This window comes from Lissotriton vulgaris, chromosome 8 (genome assembly GCF_964263255.1).
Source record: "Lissotriton vulgaris chromosome 8, aLisVul1.2, whole genome shotgun sequence".
Lineage (NCBI taxonomy): Eukaryota > Metazoa > Chordata > Amphibia > Caudata > Salamandridae > Lissotriton > Lissotriton vulgaris.
The window spans coordinates 21,278,379-21,296,552 of NC_141696.1; the positions used below are offsets into that span (position 1 = coordinate 21,278,379).

Genomic DNA, 18,174 nt, shown 5'->3' on the forward strand with positions numbered 1-18,174 from the left:
TCTTTGAACTCGGCTTGATCAATTTTGTTTACCTTTTTACTTCCAATGGCAGCGCGATTTTTATTTCGCAATACCCAATCAAGCCAGAGAATACAAAAAATCTTAGCCAATGGGTGCGCGGCCTTTCGCGAGAGCAAGTCTCAAGCTCCGGCACTCACCCCTCCTTCACAAATTCAGCTCCGCTACACACCCGCTGCCTTGACCAATACCAGCGCGGCACGGAGTGACGTCAGAGCAGCTCTTCCGACTGTCTCCCTCCTTCACAAGGTAACGGAAACTTTTAACTTTTCCTAAAGTGCAAATGTAAAACTTAGTTACTAACACACAACGTCTGCCACTATGTCTGAGCGTTCTAAAGAGATAGAAAAACTTTCTTTCACTGCAAGTAAACCACTTCTGTCTACTTCTCATTCACTCGGGGTAGACTTCCTTGCCTAACCTCACACTCGAGTAATATAGAACCCGTTATTCTTCCGACTCATCCACTTTCGTCAGGGATATGTACTGAGCCGGGATTTCACCAGTGAACTATTTTACTTACCAGTCAAGCCTCGGAGACCCTACTACTCCTTTCCGTATGCGACCCTTACTAGGTGATATCGCAATGAAAGTTTTATACCGGACTCGTAGCTATCAATTATTCAGATATGACAAAGATCCTAATTAGTGCTTCCAGTTATTCTTTTAACCCTACACTAATGATTCAGACCCTAGTGACTTCAACAGCTAACCGGATTCTGCTCACCGTTAGCTAAAATACTTCCCCGGGGATTCAGACTACACTGAACATTCACAAACAATTTTTGGGTTAGTTCAACATGCAATATCTATAGCAGCAATTCAAAAATCATATACCTTTTTACACATATCCTTAAAACATTTCAAAAATATTTCAAACAATATAGTAAATCAGGAAAAAGGAGGAGCAATGAAAGTAAAGCGTGCCACGATGCCCTTGCGATGCCATGCGGATTGCGGAGGTGGCTCGTCGGTGCCCAGTCCACACAAGTCCTGCCGGTGGGAGGTGTTTTGAGACATTCTCCGTCCTATCTCCTTGCTTAGTTGCGAGAGTTTTTAAAATATCACGGGTGGAGCAGAACTAACTGCCACTGCGGTCGTTAACAGAGGGACTAACTCTCGCGTGTATGCGGCGGCAATACCCCCCTCACCTCCCTGTCAGACGAAGCCCATTATTGATTAAATGAACGGTATTATAAGATAGGCATGGACTCTGGACTTTAAGTGGGCCGGGTCTCAAGGGGTCTGAGTGCAGTTAGGCTGTGCTGTTCGTCACATCTGTACCGCTCCGTGCTCAAATAACAAGGGCCTTTGTAAAAATGTCATATGAGGCTGTGTGTCTGGGTAAAGAGCACTTTACTCCCTACTAAAGCTTCCAATGTACCTCCGAGTTACTGCACTTCGTTGCATGCCCTACGATGCATATGCCATAAATGCTGCCTACTAGAAACCACTTGCAAATGTTAAGTAGAATTTTCTGGAAACTTTACAATCACAGATCACGAAAATAGAGCTGTAGAAAATAATTTGGATATAAAAGCATGTTCAAATTGGAGTGCCTGGAAGGAGTGAAGACATGGGTGGAGAGGCATAGAGGGTGACGATTACACATTGACCTCTAGGACAGTAAACGTACACTGAACGGGATTTTGATGAATCAGAAATGTTGTTTTTCTCTAATGAGACAACACTAATGAATGACGAATTCACAAACGGGATGGATTACTTCTGTGAGGACTCTTGCCAAATGTTAATTTATGTTGATTATGTATAGCGCACTAATCATCCGAGAGGGTATTTAACCACGTGGGCAAGGTGTATAAGTGTGCCGTTAAAACACAAGAAACACTAATTGTCAAACCTGCAGTTAACAGTTATACACAATTCATAATATTAGGACAAGCACTTAAAAAAAACAGTTAAAAAAACGAATGGGAGCAGTTCAATACGCCTATCCCGAGCCCTGGAGTGGGCGAGCAGAGGGGTGACACCATGAGTTACGGGCACCGGGTGACACCAACCCTAGTGACGCCACTGGATTGACAATTTGCTAAGGGTGGGGAGAGAAGTGGAACAAACCTATTAAACAACTCACATATAGTTCGCATAAAAGAGAATAGAGCAATATCATTGGCAAGTAATGTTATACCGAAAGAATTTTAAGAGAGAGAGAAAGAGAGAGAGAGATGCAAACCCTCGGACTAATAATTACCTAAGTTCAGATTGAAGTCTAACCCTGGCCACGGGTCAGATGGGAAGACGGGGACAAGGACCCTCGGAAAAGGAACACCAGGTGCGAACAGGTACAACCCACGGACAGATCAGGACAGGATACCCCTCAGGTTCGGGTCAAAGGACTGGGCCTCCCAGGTTACGACCAACACCCACAGCTTCGGACAGCAACGCCTGCGTTACCCCCTTCTGCAAGTAATCCGCCAGATACCCCGATTGGATTTTCGAATTTCCCAGCAAAGTGCTTCGCCAGCACTTAGGATTTTCCACCCCTTAGGAGTTTGTGGAAAGTATGGACAAAGTGCTCCGCAGCACTTTCAGATTGAGCACCTATTGAGATCGTAGGGTCAGTGACAGGTCTGCTACTCGGACAAGTCGGACAATTTTCCTAAGCTAAACTAGGGCAATTATACTGTTTTGGGGACCCTTAGACCACCCACCAATGTTGCAAGTGACAGTTTCCCACATTGTGATTGGTCAGAAAAGGTGGTGCGGTCATCACCACCTCCTAGAATTCAACTTTCCCATCGAGAAATTTAAATTTTCTTATCCGCCCCTCAGGTTCACGTTCCCATCCATAGAATACAATAGAAAATATGAGCGCATAAGGCATCGCAACAAGTCTGTTATTTTCAAGGTGATTGTCCACATCTTGCACTGGGTTCTCAGGCGCATTTGGCTTCAGGAGCCAGCTGGCAGGTTTCAGCTTCTGCGCAGTTAGGACTTTCCCTGGTCAGCTGACAGGGTTCAGAGGAGCCTCAAGATGGCGTTGCTCGCGTTTGCCCCAGCCCACAAAGATGCGGTACATGAAAAGTAAGCGAGAACAAATTAATATCACATCCAAAATGATTACACTGTATACCATGAAAGAACATTAACCAACCCTTACTTTATAATGACTATAGCGTTATGGTTTAGTGCGAAAAGATAGATAAGCAAAAGCAGCGGTAGCAAGCAGAGAGCGTGGTGAGAGACAAGCGGCCATGTTTGCAACAGTGCGCATGAGCACAAAAACTCCCTCCAGAATGCGAGTGCGTCACATCACATGGGTATGACCGACGCATGCGCAGACTGAATTTCAGCGAAGCAGCCATTTTTCCTTAATGCAAGCTTCGTTAATATGAAAAAGACATACTAGCAAGCATCCGGGGACACCCGCGTGTTGGGGAAAAAACGTACAATAAACGACAAACAATGATTTTAGTAGTATTATACATTTGGCGAGGTTCTTGCACTGGGCAAGGCGCTTCACGTGCGAATCCTTGCTCCATCACTTGCAGCTGATTTACTTCACCACTCCTCGCTTGCACACTGTACCAGCTCTCCTGCACACGGATCACTGACACAATATCGACGGAAAAAATATCAACCTACAGAAAATTTGACGTTGGAATATCGGAGACAAGAATATCGACAGCCTACATGGTAAGTACAAAAATATCGAAACCAAAATATCGATGTTAAAAATATCGTAATTAATAATATCGTTTTGTTTTTTAAATAAAAAAAGTGTCAAATAAAGTAAATAATACTTATAAACCAAATAAACATAGTTAAAACTATTTAAAAATGTTTACATTTAATAAATAATACATATACAATAATATACCATTAATTAAACTGATACATAAAAAATATAATACATACTTAATAATACATTTTAATAATTATTTTAATAACTTATAAATTATTAAAAAGTTTAATAAATTACAAATACTTCTACACACATAAAACAATACCATAAATAAAAAGTAAATTATTATATTTAATAAATTTAAAAAAATAAATATACTTTCAATATTTTTAAAATTAATAATATACTACATTATCAAAAATAATAATCACAAATTTTAAATAGCTAAAAAAATAAAACTACTATTCAAAGTCCAAAAAAAAATACAGTAATGATAACATTGGATAGTGTAACACTTAAAAATACTATTCCAACTTCAGAAAATGCAACATTGGGAACAGTGTTGGATAGCGTAGGGGTAAAAATTACTATTCCAACTCCAGTGAGTGCAACAGTAGGGAAAGCGTTGGACAGCGTAGGGGTAAAAATTACTATTCCCACTCCAAAGAGTGCAACAGTAGGGAAGACAGCCATGGTGGTCTGGTGTCCCTCGCAGGCCACCGTCCCTGTATTCATGGCCACCCTCAGGGGGTTGCACAATCAATATTCATCGGGCTCGTGGCTCTGCAGTCTCCTGTCACTCAACATGTTTTGAACGGATCTATAGGTCAGTTTGGAAAATGAGACAAAGGTTGCAAGATTTCAGTGCCGAATTTGTAACCAATGTTTACATCGAATGCAAAGAAGCGGAGAGGGATATAACAAACATGGGGGTGAGGGGTCAAGGCTCGAACCTTCGATGGATTAAAACGATTAAAAGAAGAAATGTAACACGGCGTCGATCCTGGGCTTCTCTCCAGAGAATTTTCATCTGTGCTAGGAAAGTCCCGGAAGAACCCGGATGAGAGGGAGAGATGACAAAGGAACACTTGAATAAATAAGGACACCATGAACTAACAATGGGGATTAGTCAGTGATGCTGGGAAGTGTGGCCCTTGCGTCACCTGGCCCTGGGTGACGTCACTCAGGCACTGCCTCTGGACAGGCGTCACCGACAATGCAGGGTGTGCCACCCAAGGGATGTATAAAAGCCACCGGGGCTCAGCTGCTGGGATCACTCCCGCCGACTCCAGAAGCATGAAGGTCGCCGGCTCCCTGCTCCTCCTCGCTCTGCTCGCCCTCTGGACTGGGGGCGCTCTGTCAGCACCACAAGGTAAGAGCCCGAACCAAGATTACTTTTGAGGCAGGTGATGTTTGTTGGCAGCTCGAGAGGCCCCAGACTGCAGGGGCTGCTGAACCCAAACACAGGGACATACATGAGCACCGGGGACAAGTGCTGGGAAAACAGCGAGGGGCAGGGTGGGGTATTTCATTGAATTGAATTAGGGATTCGTAAAGCGCTGCTGTCACTCTCAAGGGAGCACCTAGGCGCTAGGCGGTAAACAAAGTCAGAGGAAGTACTTTTGAGTAAAGCAAAGGCAGGGGCTCTGGGGGCCTTTGAGGGTTCTTCCAGGGCTTTAAGAGGGCCGGGTCTCACCGGGTCTGAGCATCGGCAGTTTTTTAAAGGGGGCCTCGAAACGGGTCTCTATCGGGCTCTGTTTTGTGCCCTGGCACAGACTGACTGCAGTGACAGCAGGCACAACGATGTGCGCTGCTCACACTGCTCACTTCCCACTAGTGGAGAGGTTACAGAATGACATCATGCCAGGTGACTCCCAAGGTTTTTCATCCCATTTAACGTCCTGGGTTCTTCACATGAGAGAGTGGCAGATAGGGTCAGGGGCCAAAAAAAAGCCATGCCTTCAGCTGTTTCCCGAAAAGGGGGTTCTAGGAACGTGTGCCTCAGTCTCGCGGGGAACTTGTTCCAGGCCATGGTCACAAAAAACGTAAAAGATTTGCCTCCTTTAGGCTGGACGCTTGAATAGAGGAGGTTTAACAATTCCGCTGCGGATGTATGACATTACAACGCATGCTTTTACCACGCATGCTTTTACAACGCAAGTATTACAACGCAAACCTTTACAACGCATAGCGCTTTGGGGTGCTGGATAGTGAATAGTTTAATTTACTATTCCAACTCCAGTCCCCGTGGACACTAGGGAAGGTGTTGGATAGTAAAATAAATCTATTTCCTATCCTAGAGCGCCCCCCAGCGCAATGCGTTGTAATGGTTTGCGTTGTAATAGTTGCGTTGTAAAGGCAATGCATGGTAAAAGTTGCATTGTAAAGGATGTTCCCCTTCCGCCGCAGTGCTGGTGAATGAATGAGTGGGCAGGGTTAGGACGGCCCCCGGCCGTCCTCCGCACACGCCCACTGTGACGTCAGACGGCCGGGGGCCGTCCGACGCATGAAGAGGGTTAAGGAGATTCTCAATGAAGCCGCAGATGGGAAACAGTCGGAGCACTGCAGTCTTAACCACACGTGTTCCATCTCCGCAATCTAAACCATGCTTGCCTTAACCGCGCACATGCTTGGTTAAGGCAGTGCGCAGTCTAGCTGCTGGTGAAGGAAGCAGGGATTACCTTTGGCGCGCCTTCGGCGCGCATGGGGCGCGACCGCTGCACATGGACGCTGCACGCAAATGCATCTGTCATAAGTGGAGAGCGGAGGGGGCGGAGCGAGGGAGGAGCAGCTGGGAGGCGGTACCGGAGTGGCGAGGTCCGGAGATGCTGGAGGGAGCGGGGGTGGGGCCGTGGGGGAGCAGGAGAGGCACAACAAAAATGGCACCAAAACAATGCAGGACGGGATCAGGGGCCAAAACAATGTACACACGACACCAGGCAGACACAGAATTCTAAAAGCAGTGTGGATGGAATTTACATAAGCAGTATCAGCTGGAGCAAATTAAAAATCTAAACTGGGCAAATTAATAGTAAATTAATGTCGCAGTATCAGGTAGAGCAATGGAGAAAACAATACCACGCAGGAGCGATCAATGTAGCTGGAGGGAGCAGTGTGGAAGCGATGTCAGGCAGCCCAGGAGCGAGAGGAGCGACCGGGTCTGAGCAGGTTCTGACGCGAATCCCACCACAACCCTCAATGACCACCCATTTCACGCTGAATATAGCCTGAAACGGTGCCTCATTTACAAGACAGCATTTAGATATGTTAAGTAGCTTAGCACTGCTTTTTAAATACGGTGAAGCCCGTATCGCCACAGGAATGTAAATAAAAGTGACATTCTTGTGGCGATAGGGGCTTGTAAATATGCCCCTGAGTCTGTGGAAACAAAACAAAAAAAACAATGAACCATTACGCAAGATTATATTCACTCAACATTAATGTTCTAAATTACGGTGAATTAGAGGTGAAAAGGGTTTCTATTAGGAGTGAGTGTAACACGAATAGTTACAGCAAAATTATTCGGACTCATGTGAAGTTCTTAACCCTGCATTTAGTGCTATTTTCATAGCACAAAATGCATCCTCGTTTACATAATGGACCCAATCATGCAATTTGCGCTGAGAAAATAGCGCTAAATGCAACAGAACAGGAAGAGCCGCGGCCAGCCATCCCCTGTGCTCTGTTGCTGTACTCTTCTGTAGGCATTTTTGCCCAAGATTATGCAAGTGGACATAATCGCTTAATTTCCAGTAATTTCACATCACAGAGTAATGTGAAATTACTGAAATTACTTTGAATATTTCAGCATAATTAAAATTTCACCCAGGTGTAATTTCTATATCTGTCTTATGTACAATTGCTTTCTGAAAAAGCCCCCTCTGCCCTATTAAAATTGTACTCAAGCATATTGTGCTGTGTTGAAGCAGCATTTCCTGGTGTTATATTCTCACAGTAATAAAACATAAACATCTCACCAGTTTGCAAAGGTCAAACCTATTGACTTTGCCAATGCATGTTTTTTATGTTTTCTCAACCGTACCGAAGCACGACCAAAGGTTTTAAAAAATTAGCATTTTTCATTTGTTTCATTTCATGATGTATTCTAAGAGTGCTGATTTGATATGCATTTCTTTTACCAAACAGAAAGTGCAATGTCCCAATCAGAGCTGTAGAAATTAAACAGCACAATTAGTGCATGGGTTACATGCTGTTCTTCATGCCTCTTTTGCCACCTGTGAGGTCAGCGTTTGCAAAGGCAGTGCCAGGGGTCTGAAAGAGTAACCCCAGACCCGCACCCCCAGGTGAGCCCTAAATGATGTGACGTCAGCAGATCAAAAGACAAAAACAAGGGGGTGCTTGGCCACTCCCCTCTGCAGAGGTATGAGCTAGCTGTGTTCATATGGGTGTGATTTACCATTTCAATGTGTCTGTCTGTCTCTCTCTGCCCCACAGAGGGGAGGAGATCGATAGACAGAGAGACAGAGAGCTAGATAGATCGATAGATAGATCGATAGCTAGATAGATAGATCGATAGATAGATCGATAGCTAGATAGATAGATCGATAGATAGATAGATAAATGGATAGAGATAGATAGATAGATAGATAGATAGATAGAGATAGATAGATAGATAGATAGATAGATAGATAGATAGATAGATAGATAGATAGATAGACAGAGAGAGAGAGACAGAGAGCTAGATAGATAGATAGACAGATAGATAGACAGATAGATAGATAGATAGATAGATAGATAGATAGATAGATAGATAGATAGATAGATAGATAGATAGACAGAGAGAGAGAGAGACAGAGAGAGAGAGACAGAGAACTAGATAGATAGATAGATCGATAGATAGATCGATAGAAAGATAGATAGATAGATAGATAGATAGATAGATAGATAGAGAGACAGAGAGCTAGATAGATAGATAGATCGATAGATAGACAGATAGATAGATAGATAGATAGATAGATAGATAGATAGATAGATAGATAGAGATAGATAGATAGATAGATAGATAGATAGATAGATAGATAGATAGATAGATAGATAGACAGAGAGAGAGACAGAGAACTAGATAGATAGATAGATAGATAGATAGATAGATAGATAGATAGATAGATAGATAGATAGATAGATAGATAGATAGATAGATAGATAGATAGATAGATAGATAGATAGATAGATAGATAGATAGAGAGAGAGAGACAGAGAGCTACATAGATAGATCGATAGATAGATCGATAGAAAGATAGATAGATAGATAGATAGATAGATAGATAGATAGATAGATAGATAGATAGATAGATAGATAGAGAGACAGAGAGCTAGATAGATAGATAGATCGATAGATCGATAGATAGACAGATAGATAGATAGATAGATAGATAGATAGATAGATAGATAGATAGATAGATAGATAGATAGATAGATAGATAGATAGATAGATAGATAGATAGACAGATAGAGAGAGAGACAGAGAACTAGATAGATAGATAGATCGATAGATAGATAGATCGATAGATAGATAGATAGATAGATAGATAGATAGATAGATAGATAGATAGATAGATAGATAGATAGATAGATAGATAGATAGATAGGCAGAGAGAGAGATGGTGAGAAGTGGAAAGGAGAACGAGAAAGGGAAAATTGTGAGAGTTACAAAGATGGACCAATTGGGAGAAGAGATAGTGAGAGGGCAAGTGGGATAAGAAGAGAGAGCAAGAGGCAGAGAGTGAGGAAAGACAGAGATGGAGAGACCAGAGGACAGATGGAGAAACACGAGAGAGAAGAAGAGTGGAACAGTATGACAGTGAAAGGGGAAGTGTGAGAGATGCAGCGAGAGAAGGAAGGAGGTGTGGAAAGGGGAGATGTCGCAGATTACCAGAGAAGGAAAAATGGTGTGAAAGAGAAAAGAAATCCAAAGAAGCAGAGGAATCAGAAGGGAAAAGAGAGGAGGAGGGAGACATTCAGTGCGAGAAAGAAATGGACAGTCATTCAAGAAATAATGAGAGAAAGACAGAGGCACTGAGTGAGAGTTAGTGAGAGAAAGAGATAAAGCAAGAGAGGGCGGTGAGATGGATGGGTATGGAAGTAAAAGGCAGACAGTGGAACAGACAGACAGAAATGAAGAATGCAATGGAAAGTGACGGTGGGGAGAGTGTGAGAGGGAGAAAGGGGACAGGTGAGAGACGTAGAAGAGAGAGGCACACACATACCTTTCACTTTCACAAGAATCTTGTCATATTCAAACATACCCATTGAATTTCATGCATGACCCTTCACACTCACACATATCCTTTCACATTCACACATGTCATTCACATAACCATCATCACATAAACAATACACTTTTCCATTCACGTACACCCCTTCACATTCAAACATTCCACTCTGATTCACATGTACCCCATCACATTCACACATTCCACTCTGATTCACATACACCCCTTCACATTCACACATTCCACTCTGATTCACATACACCCCTTCACATTCACACATACCACTCTGAGTCACATACACCCCTTCACATTCACACATTCCACTCTGATTCACATACACCCCTTCACATTCACACATTCCACTCTGATTCACATACGCCCCTTCACATTCACACATAGCACTCTGATTCACATACACCCCTTCACATTCACACATTCCACTCTGATTCACATACACCCCTTCACATTCACACATTCCACTCTGATTCACATACGCCCCTTCACATTCACACATTCCACTCTGATTCACATAGACCCCTTCACATTCACACAATCCACTCTGAGTCACATACACCCCTTCACATTCACACATTCCACTCTGATTCACATATACCCCTTCACATTCACACATAGCACTCTGATTCACATACACCCCTTCACATTCACACATTCCACTCTGATTCACATACACCCCTTCACATTCACACATTCCACTCTGATTCACATACGCCCCTTCACATTCACACATTCCACTCTGATTCACATACACCCCTTCACATTCACACATTCCACTCTGATTTACATACACCCCTTCACATTCACACATTCCACTCTGATTCACATACACCCCTTCACATTCACACAATCCACTCTGAGTCACATACACCCCTTCACATTCACACATTCCACTCTGATTCACATACACCCCTTCACATTCACACATTCTACTCTGATTCACATACACCCCTTCACATTCACACATTCCACTCTGATTCACATATACCCCTTCACATTCACACATAGCACTCTGATTCACATACACCCCTTCACATTCACACATTCCACTCTGATTCACATACACCCCTTCACATTCACACATTCCACTCTGATTCACATACACCCCTTCACACATTCCACTCTGATTCACATACACCCCTTCACATTCACACATTCCACTCTGATTCACATACACCCCTTCACATTCCCACATTCCACTCTGATTCACATACACCCCTTCACACATTCCACTCTGATTCACATACACCCCTTCACATTCACACATTCCACTCTGATTCACATACGCCCCTTCACATTCACACATTACACTCTGATTCACATTCACACATTCCACTCTGATTCACATACACCCCTTCACAGTCACACATTCCACTCTGATTCACATATACCCCTTCACGTTCCCCCATAACCTTTAACATTTAGACCTACCATACACTTTCAAATGAACCCTGTCATATTCAAACATGCCCATTCACTTTCATGCATGCCCCATCACATTCACACATACACTTTCATATCACATTTACCCTTTCACACTCACACATGCCCTTCCATATTAGCACGTCATTCACTTTGAATTGTACCCCTTCACATTCAAACATACCCTTTACATTCACAAATACCCCTTCACATTCATTCACACCCTTTACATTCATATAGGCCTTTCCCATTCACACATAGCTTTGAATGTTCATATATACCCCTTAACATTCACGGATACCCTTTACAAATACTCTTTTACATTCACACATGCCGGTTTACATTCACAAATACCCTTACACACTCACACATACCATTTCCATTCACGTATACCCCTTTATATTCAAACATACTGTTATATCCTGCCAATTTATTATATGTATCCCAGTTTACCTTTCTCCTAGCTGCTCAGTCATTGTGAGTGTTGACAGTGGAATGTTGGTATGACTGTGATGCTTGGAATGCTTGGATGCATAATGACCTTCTTGCAACTTGAAGTCTATAAAGAATTACTTAAAACACAACTTGGCTACATCAGGTCAGATAAACATACCCCTTCACATTCATGCGCAACCCTTCATGTTCACACTCAGGGCTTAATATTCATGAGTACCCCTCTATATAACATCAAATTCAAAACTTCCCCTTCACATTCATTGATACTCCTTCCCATTCAGGAACACCCCGTTGCACTCCCACATCAACCCTTCAGAACTATTCTTATCTTCTGACAATCTTGCATGTCCTCTCACATTCATGTGTACACTTTCAAATTCATGCTCGCTGACTTACATTAACACTTTGCGCTTCGCTTGTAGGCATATCCCTTCACTTTCACACATACCCCTTGACATCGTCACATACCCCTTCACGTTGATGCACACCCTTTCACATTTGCACGTAGCACATCACATTCAAGCCTACCCCTCTACATTCATTCACTACCCTTCACATTAACTTATTTCTTCACAATGACATATAAACCATCACATTATGAAGCCAAAACAGGCTGAAACTAGTGTGGTTATCTTGCATTTCCCGTAAGGTGGACATGGCCTGGCAGTACAGGGTAGACTGTTCCTATTGGAGCGGAATCAAGACATACATATGGCTAATCTGTTTCTACAGTAGGATAGTGACAAAAAGCAAGGGTCTGAAATGTGGCCCCAGTAATTACTAAATGCAGAGATGAATTCCTGCGTTCCACCCATCACCATCACTTTTCCTCAACGCTGGTATTAGGTCGCTGCACCTTGTGTCTTTTAGCTAGAGCTCAATACCTGGTGATCGCATGGCAGGACCCAGCGTGCCGCAGAGCGGGGAGATGAGTCGTAGGGCGCTTGAGGTGAGCTCCCTGCCCAGCTGTCCATACGAGGGGGGCATCATCTGATCTGAGCTCCCAGTCACCAATCAGGGAAAGGCGCTTCTATCCCTGCATTAACCTTTTAATTCCTGCCACCAGCCTTACTGTCCCTGCTCTGAGGTCAGGACACCAGAGGCATGAAGGGAAAGGACACTGTCTTTCTGAGCACAGTTTGCCTCATACAATTTGATCCGTTTGTCCTTCTCGTCTCCCTTCTGCATTGAGTAGGAGACTACTTCATGCTTAGGGCCTAAGAGTCTGGGGAGACATCTGATGTCATGAGTCCCAAAGCAAAGATGATGTCACTTCTAGTACAGCCGCCATTTTGGTGACTTGTTGTTCATATTTGAGTCTGAAACATCCCAAGGGAGGGTTTCTCTCTAGGGGGTGGATTCATAATGAGGCAGGTGGGATTTGGATTTCGGTGTTGGGAAGTCAGCGAAGGTTCAAGGCTCTAAGGGAATGGCGTATCGACTCCCGCCAGCCATTACTCATGAACATCTTCAGGCAAAGAGATGCTATTTCATTACTATGGTGACAAAATGGGGCACTCACAGGTTTTTAACATGTTAATAATGTCTATTCATACTGCTGTATTTCTCTATTCTAGAAGTAGGACTGTGCATTGAAATGTGTACACCAGGAGAACCTTGTCCTGATGGTGGGACCTGCGTAAGCAATGGCTGTGGACATCAGTGCGAACCAAGTAAGTATTGACACATGATAGGAAATGGCCAACTTCAGAAGAGAAGGCTGGCAGCAAGTCTTGTGGTCCTGCCATGGTGGAACCCCTCCTCCCAAGGGTTGTGAGGGTCCCACCCTGGGCTGTGCTGCTGCCTTGAGCCTTTGTCTGAAGCAATGAAGCTCTAATGCACCCGTGTCTCCTACTAAAATGGAGGCATGTGATGTGATGGGATATTATGAGACTGATCACTGGACACACAGCGTTGGCTAAGATGATCAAACATGGTTTGTCAGTTGTACATATTTTGTTTATAGTGTGCATTAATATATAACTATGGTATAGTCTTATTTGTATATTTATTGTATTTGTTGTGTATATGAAGGGCAATATTACTATTTAAGTCAGGTGATGTTTGTTGGCAGTTTAAAGCAAACCAGACTACAGGTGCTGCTGGATTCAAAAGCACAGGAACACATAACTACATTAACACTGGACACAAGTCCTGGGAAATATAGCAATGGGACAAGTTAGCATATTTAATTCACAATGAGGTCTTAGACAGGGACATCCCAATATATATGAAATCAGCCAAATAAAAATAAACAATATTTTAGCAGAATCCCAAAGAAATTTTAAAAGAGCATTTCTTTGGTTTGCTTTACGATTTAATAAATCACGTGTAGGTTTTTCAAAATGTCAATTGGTGGTATGCCTCAGAAACAGCTGAAAGCCACAATGATCTTAAACAGATGTGTGGAAGTTGTTATCACACCTTTAAATTGTGTTTAGAGAGTAAACCAGGTATTCATTAGGAGGTGAAAGAGTTAATATACGTAAGCAGCCCCCGCGGGGCCTCTGGTGCAGATCCAGGGACTGCTGCCAGCGGGCTGGGTTTAAAGCGCCCTAAAGCCAGCTTACACAAGTACAGAATCATTAAATCCAAGTAGCCCCCCTGCCAGGGCACAGGGGACACTCAGTCTAATGAAAGGCTGACTGCACAGAAGGAAGTGTGGAGAAGGCACATGTAAGGCTGCAGTCCCAACCCCACCCCTGCGGAGACAAGGGTGGGTGTAGGTAATGCCCACAGATGCCCTCCGGCTCCACAGCCTAGAGGTCACCATTTATGGCTTTAGTGCCCCAAATATATCCCAGCTCCACACACCGAGTATCAGATAACATATCCGTCCGTTTTTAGTCGCGTGGTCAGTTCTGATAAACAGGGCTGCCCTGGACGGTGATCCCCTGAAATACCAGGGTTAGTGAAAGTGACATCACACACCCTTTGACATCAATGATATCACAGGAAGTGACATCACACACCCTTTGACATCAGTGATAGCACAGGAAGTGACATCACACACCCTTTGAGATCAATGATATCAGAGGAAGTGACATCACACACCCTCTGATAACAATGATATCACAGGAAGTGACATCACACACCCTTTGAGATCAGTGATAGCACAGGAAGTGACATCACACACCCTTTGACATCAATGATGTAACAGGAAGTGACATCACACACCCTTTGACAACAATGATATCACAGGAAGTGACATCACACACCCTTTGAGATCAGTGATAGCACAGGAAGTGACATCACACACCCTTTGACAACAATGATATGACAGGAAGTGACATCACACACCCTTTGAGATTAATGATATAACAGGAAGTGACATCACACACCCTTTGAGATCAATGATATCACAGGAAGTGACATCACACACCCTTTGACAACAATGATATGACAGGAAGTGACATCACACACCCTTTGAGATCAATGATATCACAGGAAGTGACATCACACACCCTTTGACGTCAATGATATCACAGGAAGTGACATTATATGACTTTGAATCCCGGAAAGTCATGCAACATGACCTTGAGCCTGATGACATCGCAATAATTGATGCCACTCCCCTCAAGAACGAAATGATTACATTTTTCAGGCAACGCAGCAGCTACTTTGCGACGCCGCACCGCCTAAAAGGGAGAAGGCAGGAATTCCCCATATATAACATTATATGGTGCATTCCTGTCCTCTCCTTGCACTGGTGTGCTTTTGTCTGTCTAGCGCAGTGAAGGCCGCTTTGCATCATGCTGCAAGTGCGCCTGCTTCTAAGCAGGATTGTTTTTGGGCAGGAAGGGACACCTGATGCTTTTCCTCATGAATGCAGCACGCATAGTAAGAGAAATAAAAGTCGAGGAAAAATCAAGATATTTCTCCTTGTTACACCTCCCTTGTGAAGGCATCACATTTTGACATATTCCCAGGTCTAACACTCATGGCAAATCTGGGACTGCGCCTACATTCATGGCGGATGTGACTCCACCCATGGAACGCCTCCATGGGCAGAGGACTGGACGCTGTGACTTCTGCGGTCTTGCGTTACTCCAGATTTACCGAGTGCCACAGGGACGTGCAAGGGGGCCATGCGTGGCTCAGTAAATCTGATTTTAGTTTTGCATTACTGTTGCGTTACATTGCGCGATGCAAGGGCAACGAAACACTTTGATAAATGAGGCACCTAGTGTATGTATTGATAAATTTAAGGGACAGTTACATAAAACATAGTTCAGAAAATGGTCAACCCAACCAATTTAAATCAATATGCAACAATGCATTAAATATACCCTCCATTATTGGCATGATTTATCCTGTTTCATTGTTTACATAACGTGATTTATGATGTCTTGTAAGGAGGTGCCACACTTTTGAAGCATAGAGGGGACTGGCTATTTGAAGTATATCATTAGGTGTGTCCGTGACACAGTTTTAGAAATTCGTCGCCTTCACGCAATGAGAAAAATCTTGAAATAAAAAGCACACATCCACACACACACCCACACCTGCGCACACATACACCACTCACACACACTCAAAACACACCCATGCGCACATACACACACACACACATGTGATTTACTTCATTTCTTCCATGTTGAAGATGAGAGACACACGTATTTCAACCTAATCGGTCTTAAGCACAAGATCTCACTCTGAACGGTGAATCCCGCATATACAAAAATGGACACACAGTTAGGAGTCCTAACTTTACTACTTCTAAATGCCTTCTGTTAATACCAAAAGTAGTAAGTTTAGGATTTTATCTCAGATTAGTTCTGTGAATCGGCCCCAATGCCTTTTATATATGTTTTAAAAAACCAAAACATGAATAAAAGGCATTGTCATTTACAATGCCAATAGTTCAAAAGCGTGTAAATGTGAGATCTATTACATTGCAAATGCTTGTTTTTTAAATGATTATTTATGTGCAGGAAGGAACACCTTCCTGCACATAAACAATCATGCATGGTGTTTTGATGTTTTAATGTGCACTGCAACATGCAGCACATATAAAAACAGCAAATACGAGGCAAATCAAAGCATGTCTCCTTAATGCGCCATGTTAAAACCAGGTTTTTTTGGTCTTAATTTTGGCGCTGCTCTATATTTAGGCCACCCTTGTAAATATGGGGCAGCGTCAAAATCAATGGGTGTTCAAGTCAAGTCAAGTCAAGATTTGTATAGCGCACTACTCACCCGGAGGGTCCCAAGGTGCTTGAGGGGGGAGGGGTTCGTTGTTTATCAAATAGCCAAGTTTTGAGTTGTTTTCTGAAGGAGAGGTGGTTCTATGTGAGGCGGAGGTGGGTGGGGAGAGAGTTCCAGGTTTTGGCCGCTAAGTAGGAGAAAGACCTTCCTCCCATGGAGGTTCTTCGGATGCGTGGAATCGAAGCGAGGGCTTGATTGGACGGTCGTAGTTGGCGGGTGGGGGAGTAGAAGGTCAGGCGCGTGTTGAGGTATTTGGGTCCTAGGTCGTTGAGGGCTTTGTGCTCGTGGGTGAGGAGACGGAACGTTATTCTCTTGTTGACGGGGAGCCAATGAAGGTCTCTCACGGGATCGGATATGTGGTTGTGGCGGGGTAAGTCTAGGATGAGTCTGGCAGAGGCGTTCTGAATGCGTTGGAATTTTTTTCTGTAATTTGGCTGTGGTTCCAGCGTAGAGGGTGTTTCCATAGTCCAGTCGGCTTGTGACAAGTGCTTGGGTGACCGTCTTTCTTGTTTCAGTGGGGATCCATCGGAAGATCTTTTTGAGCATACGTAAGATGTTAAAGCATGAGGATGAGATGGCGTTGACTTGTCTGGTCATCAAGAGTGAGGAGTCTAGAATGAATCCTAGGTTGCGAGCATGGTCCGTTGGTTTGGGCGCGCTGCCTAGGGTCGGTGGCCACCATGAGTTGTCCCATGCAGAGGGGGATTACCCTAGGATGAGGACTTCCGTCTTGTCTGAGTTCAGTTTTAAACTGCTGTTCTTCATCCATTGGGCTACGTCTTTCATCCCTTCGTGTAGGTTCGTTTTGGCGGTGTTTGGGTCTTTGGTGAAGGAGAGGATCTGCTGTGTGTCGTCAGCGTAGGCGATGATGTTGAGGTTGTGTTGGTGTGCGATGGATGCAAGGGGGCTCATGTAGACGTTGAAGAGGGTGGGGCTGAGCGATGATCCTTGTGGTACGCCGCAGATGACTTCGGTGGCCTCTGATCTGAAAGGGGGGAGGCGGACTCTCTGTGTTCTTCCGGCGAGGAACGATATGATCCAATCCAATGCCTTGTATCCCGACGTTGCGGAGGCGTTGTACAAGGGTGCTATGGCAGACTGTGTCAAATGCTGCGGAAAGGTCCAGGAGGATAAGGGCAGCTGTTTCCCCGTTGTCGAGTAGTGTTCGGATGTCGT

At 43.8% G+C, this 18,174-nt stretch overlaps 1 protein-coding gene across 1 annotated transcript in view; it reads left to right on the forward strand.

The window, feature by feature from the left end:
* The window catches only part of LOC147693258 (uncharacterized), a 544,251-nt gene that overhangs the window by 491,548 nt on the left and 34,529 nt on the right, over positions 1-18,174 (forward strand). Inside the window, exon 3 of the mRNA XM_086933652.1 lies at positions 13,368-13,463. Coding sequence (XP_086789778.1) covers positions 13,368-13,463 — 96 coding nt within the window. The remainder of the gene's footprint in view (positions 1-13,367; positions 13,464-18,174) is intronic.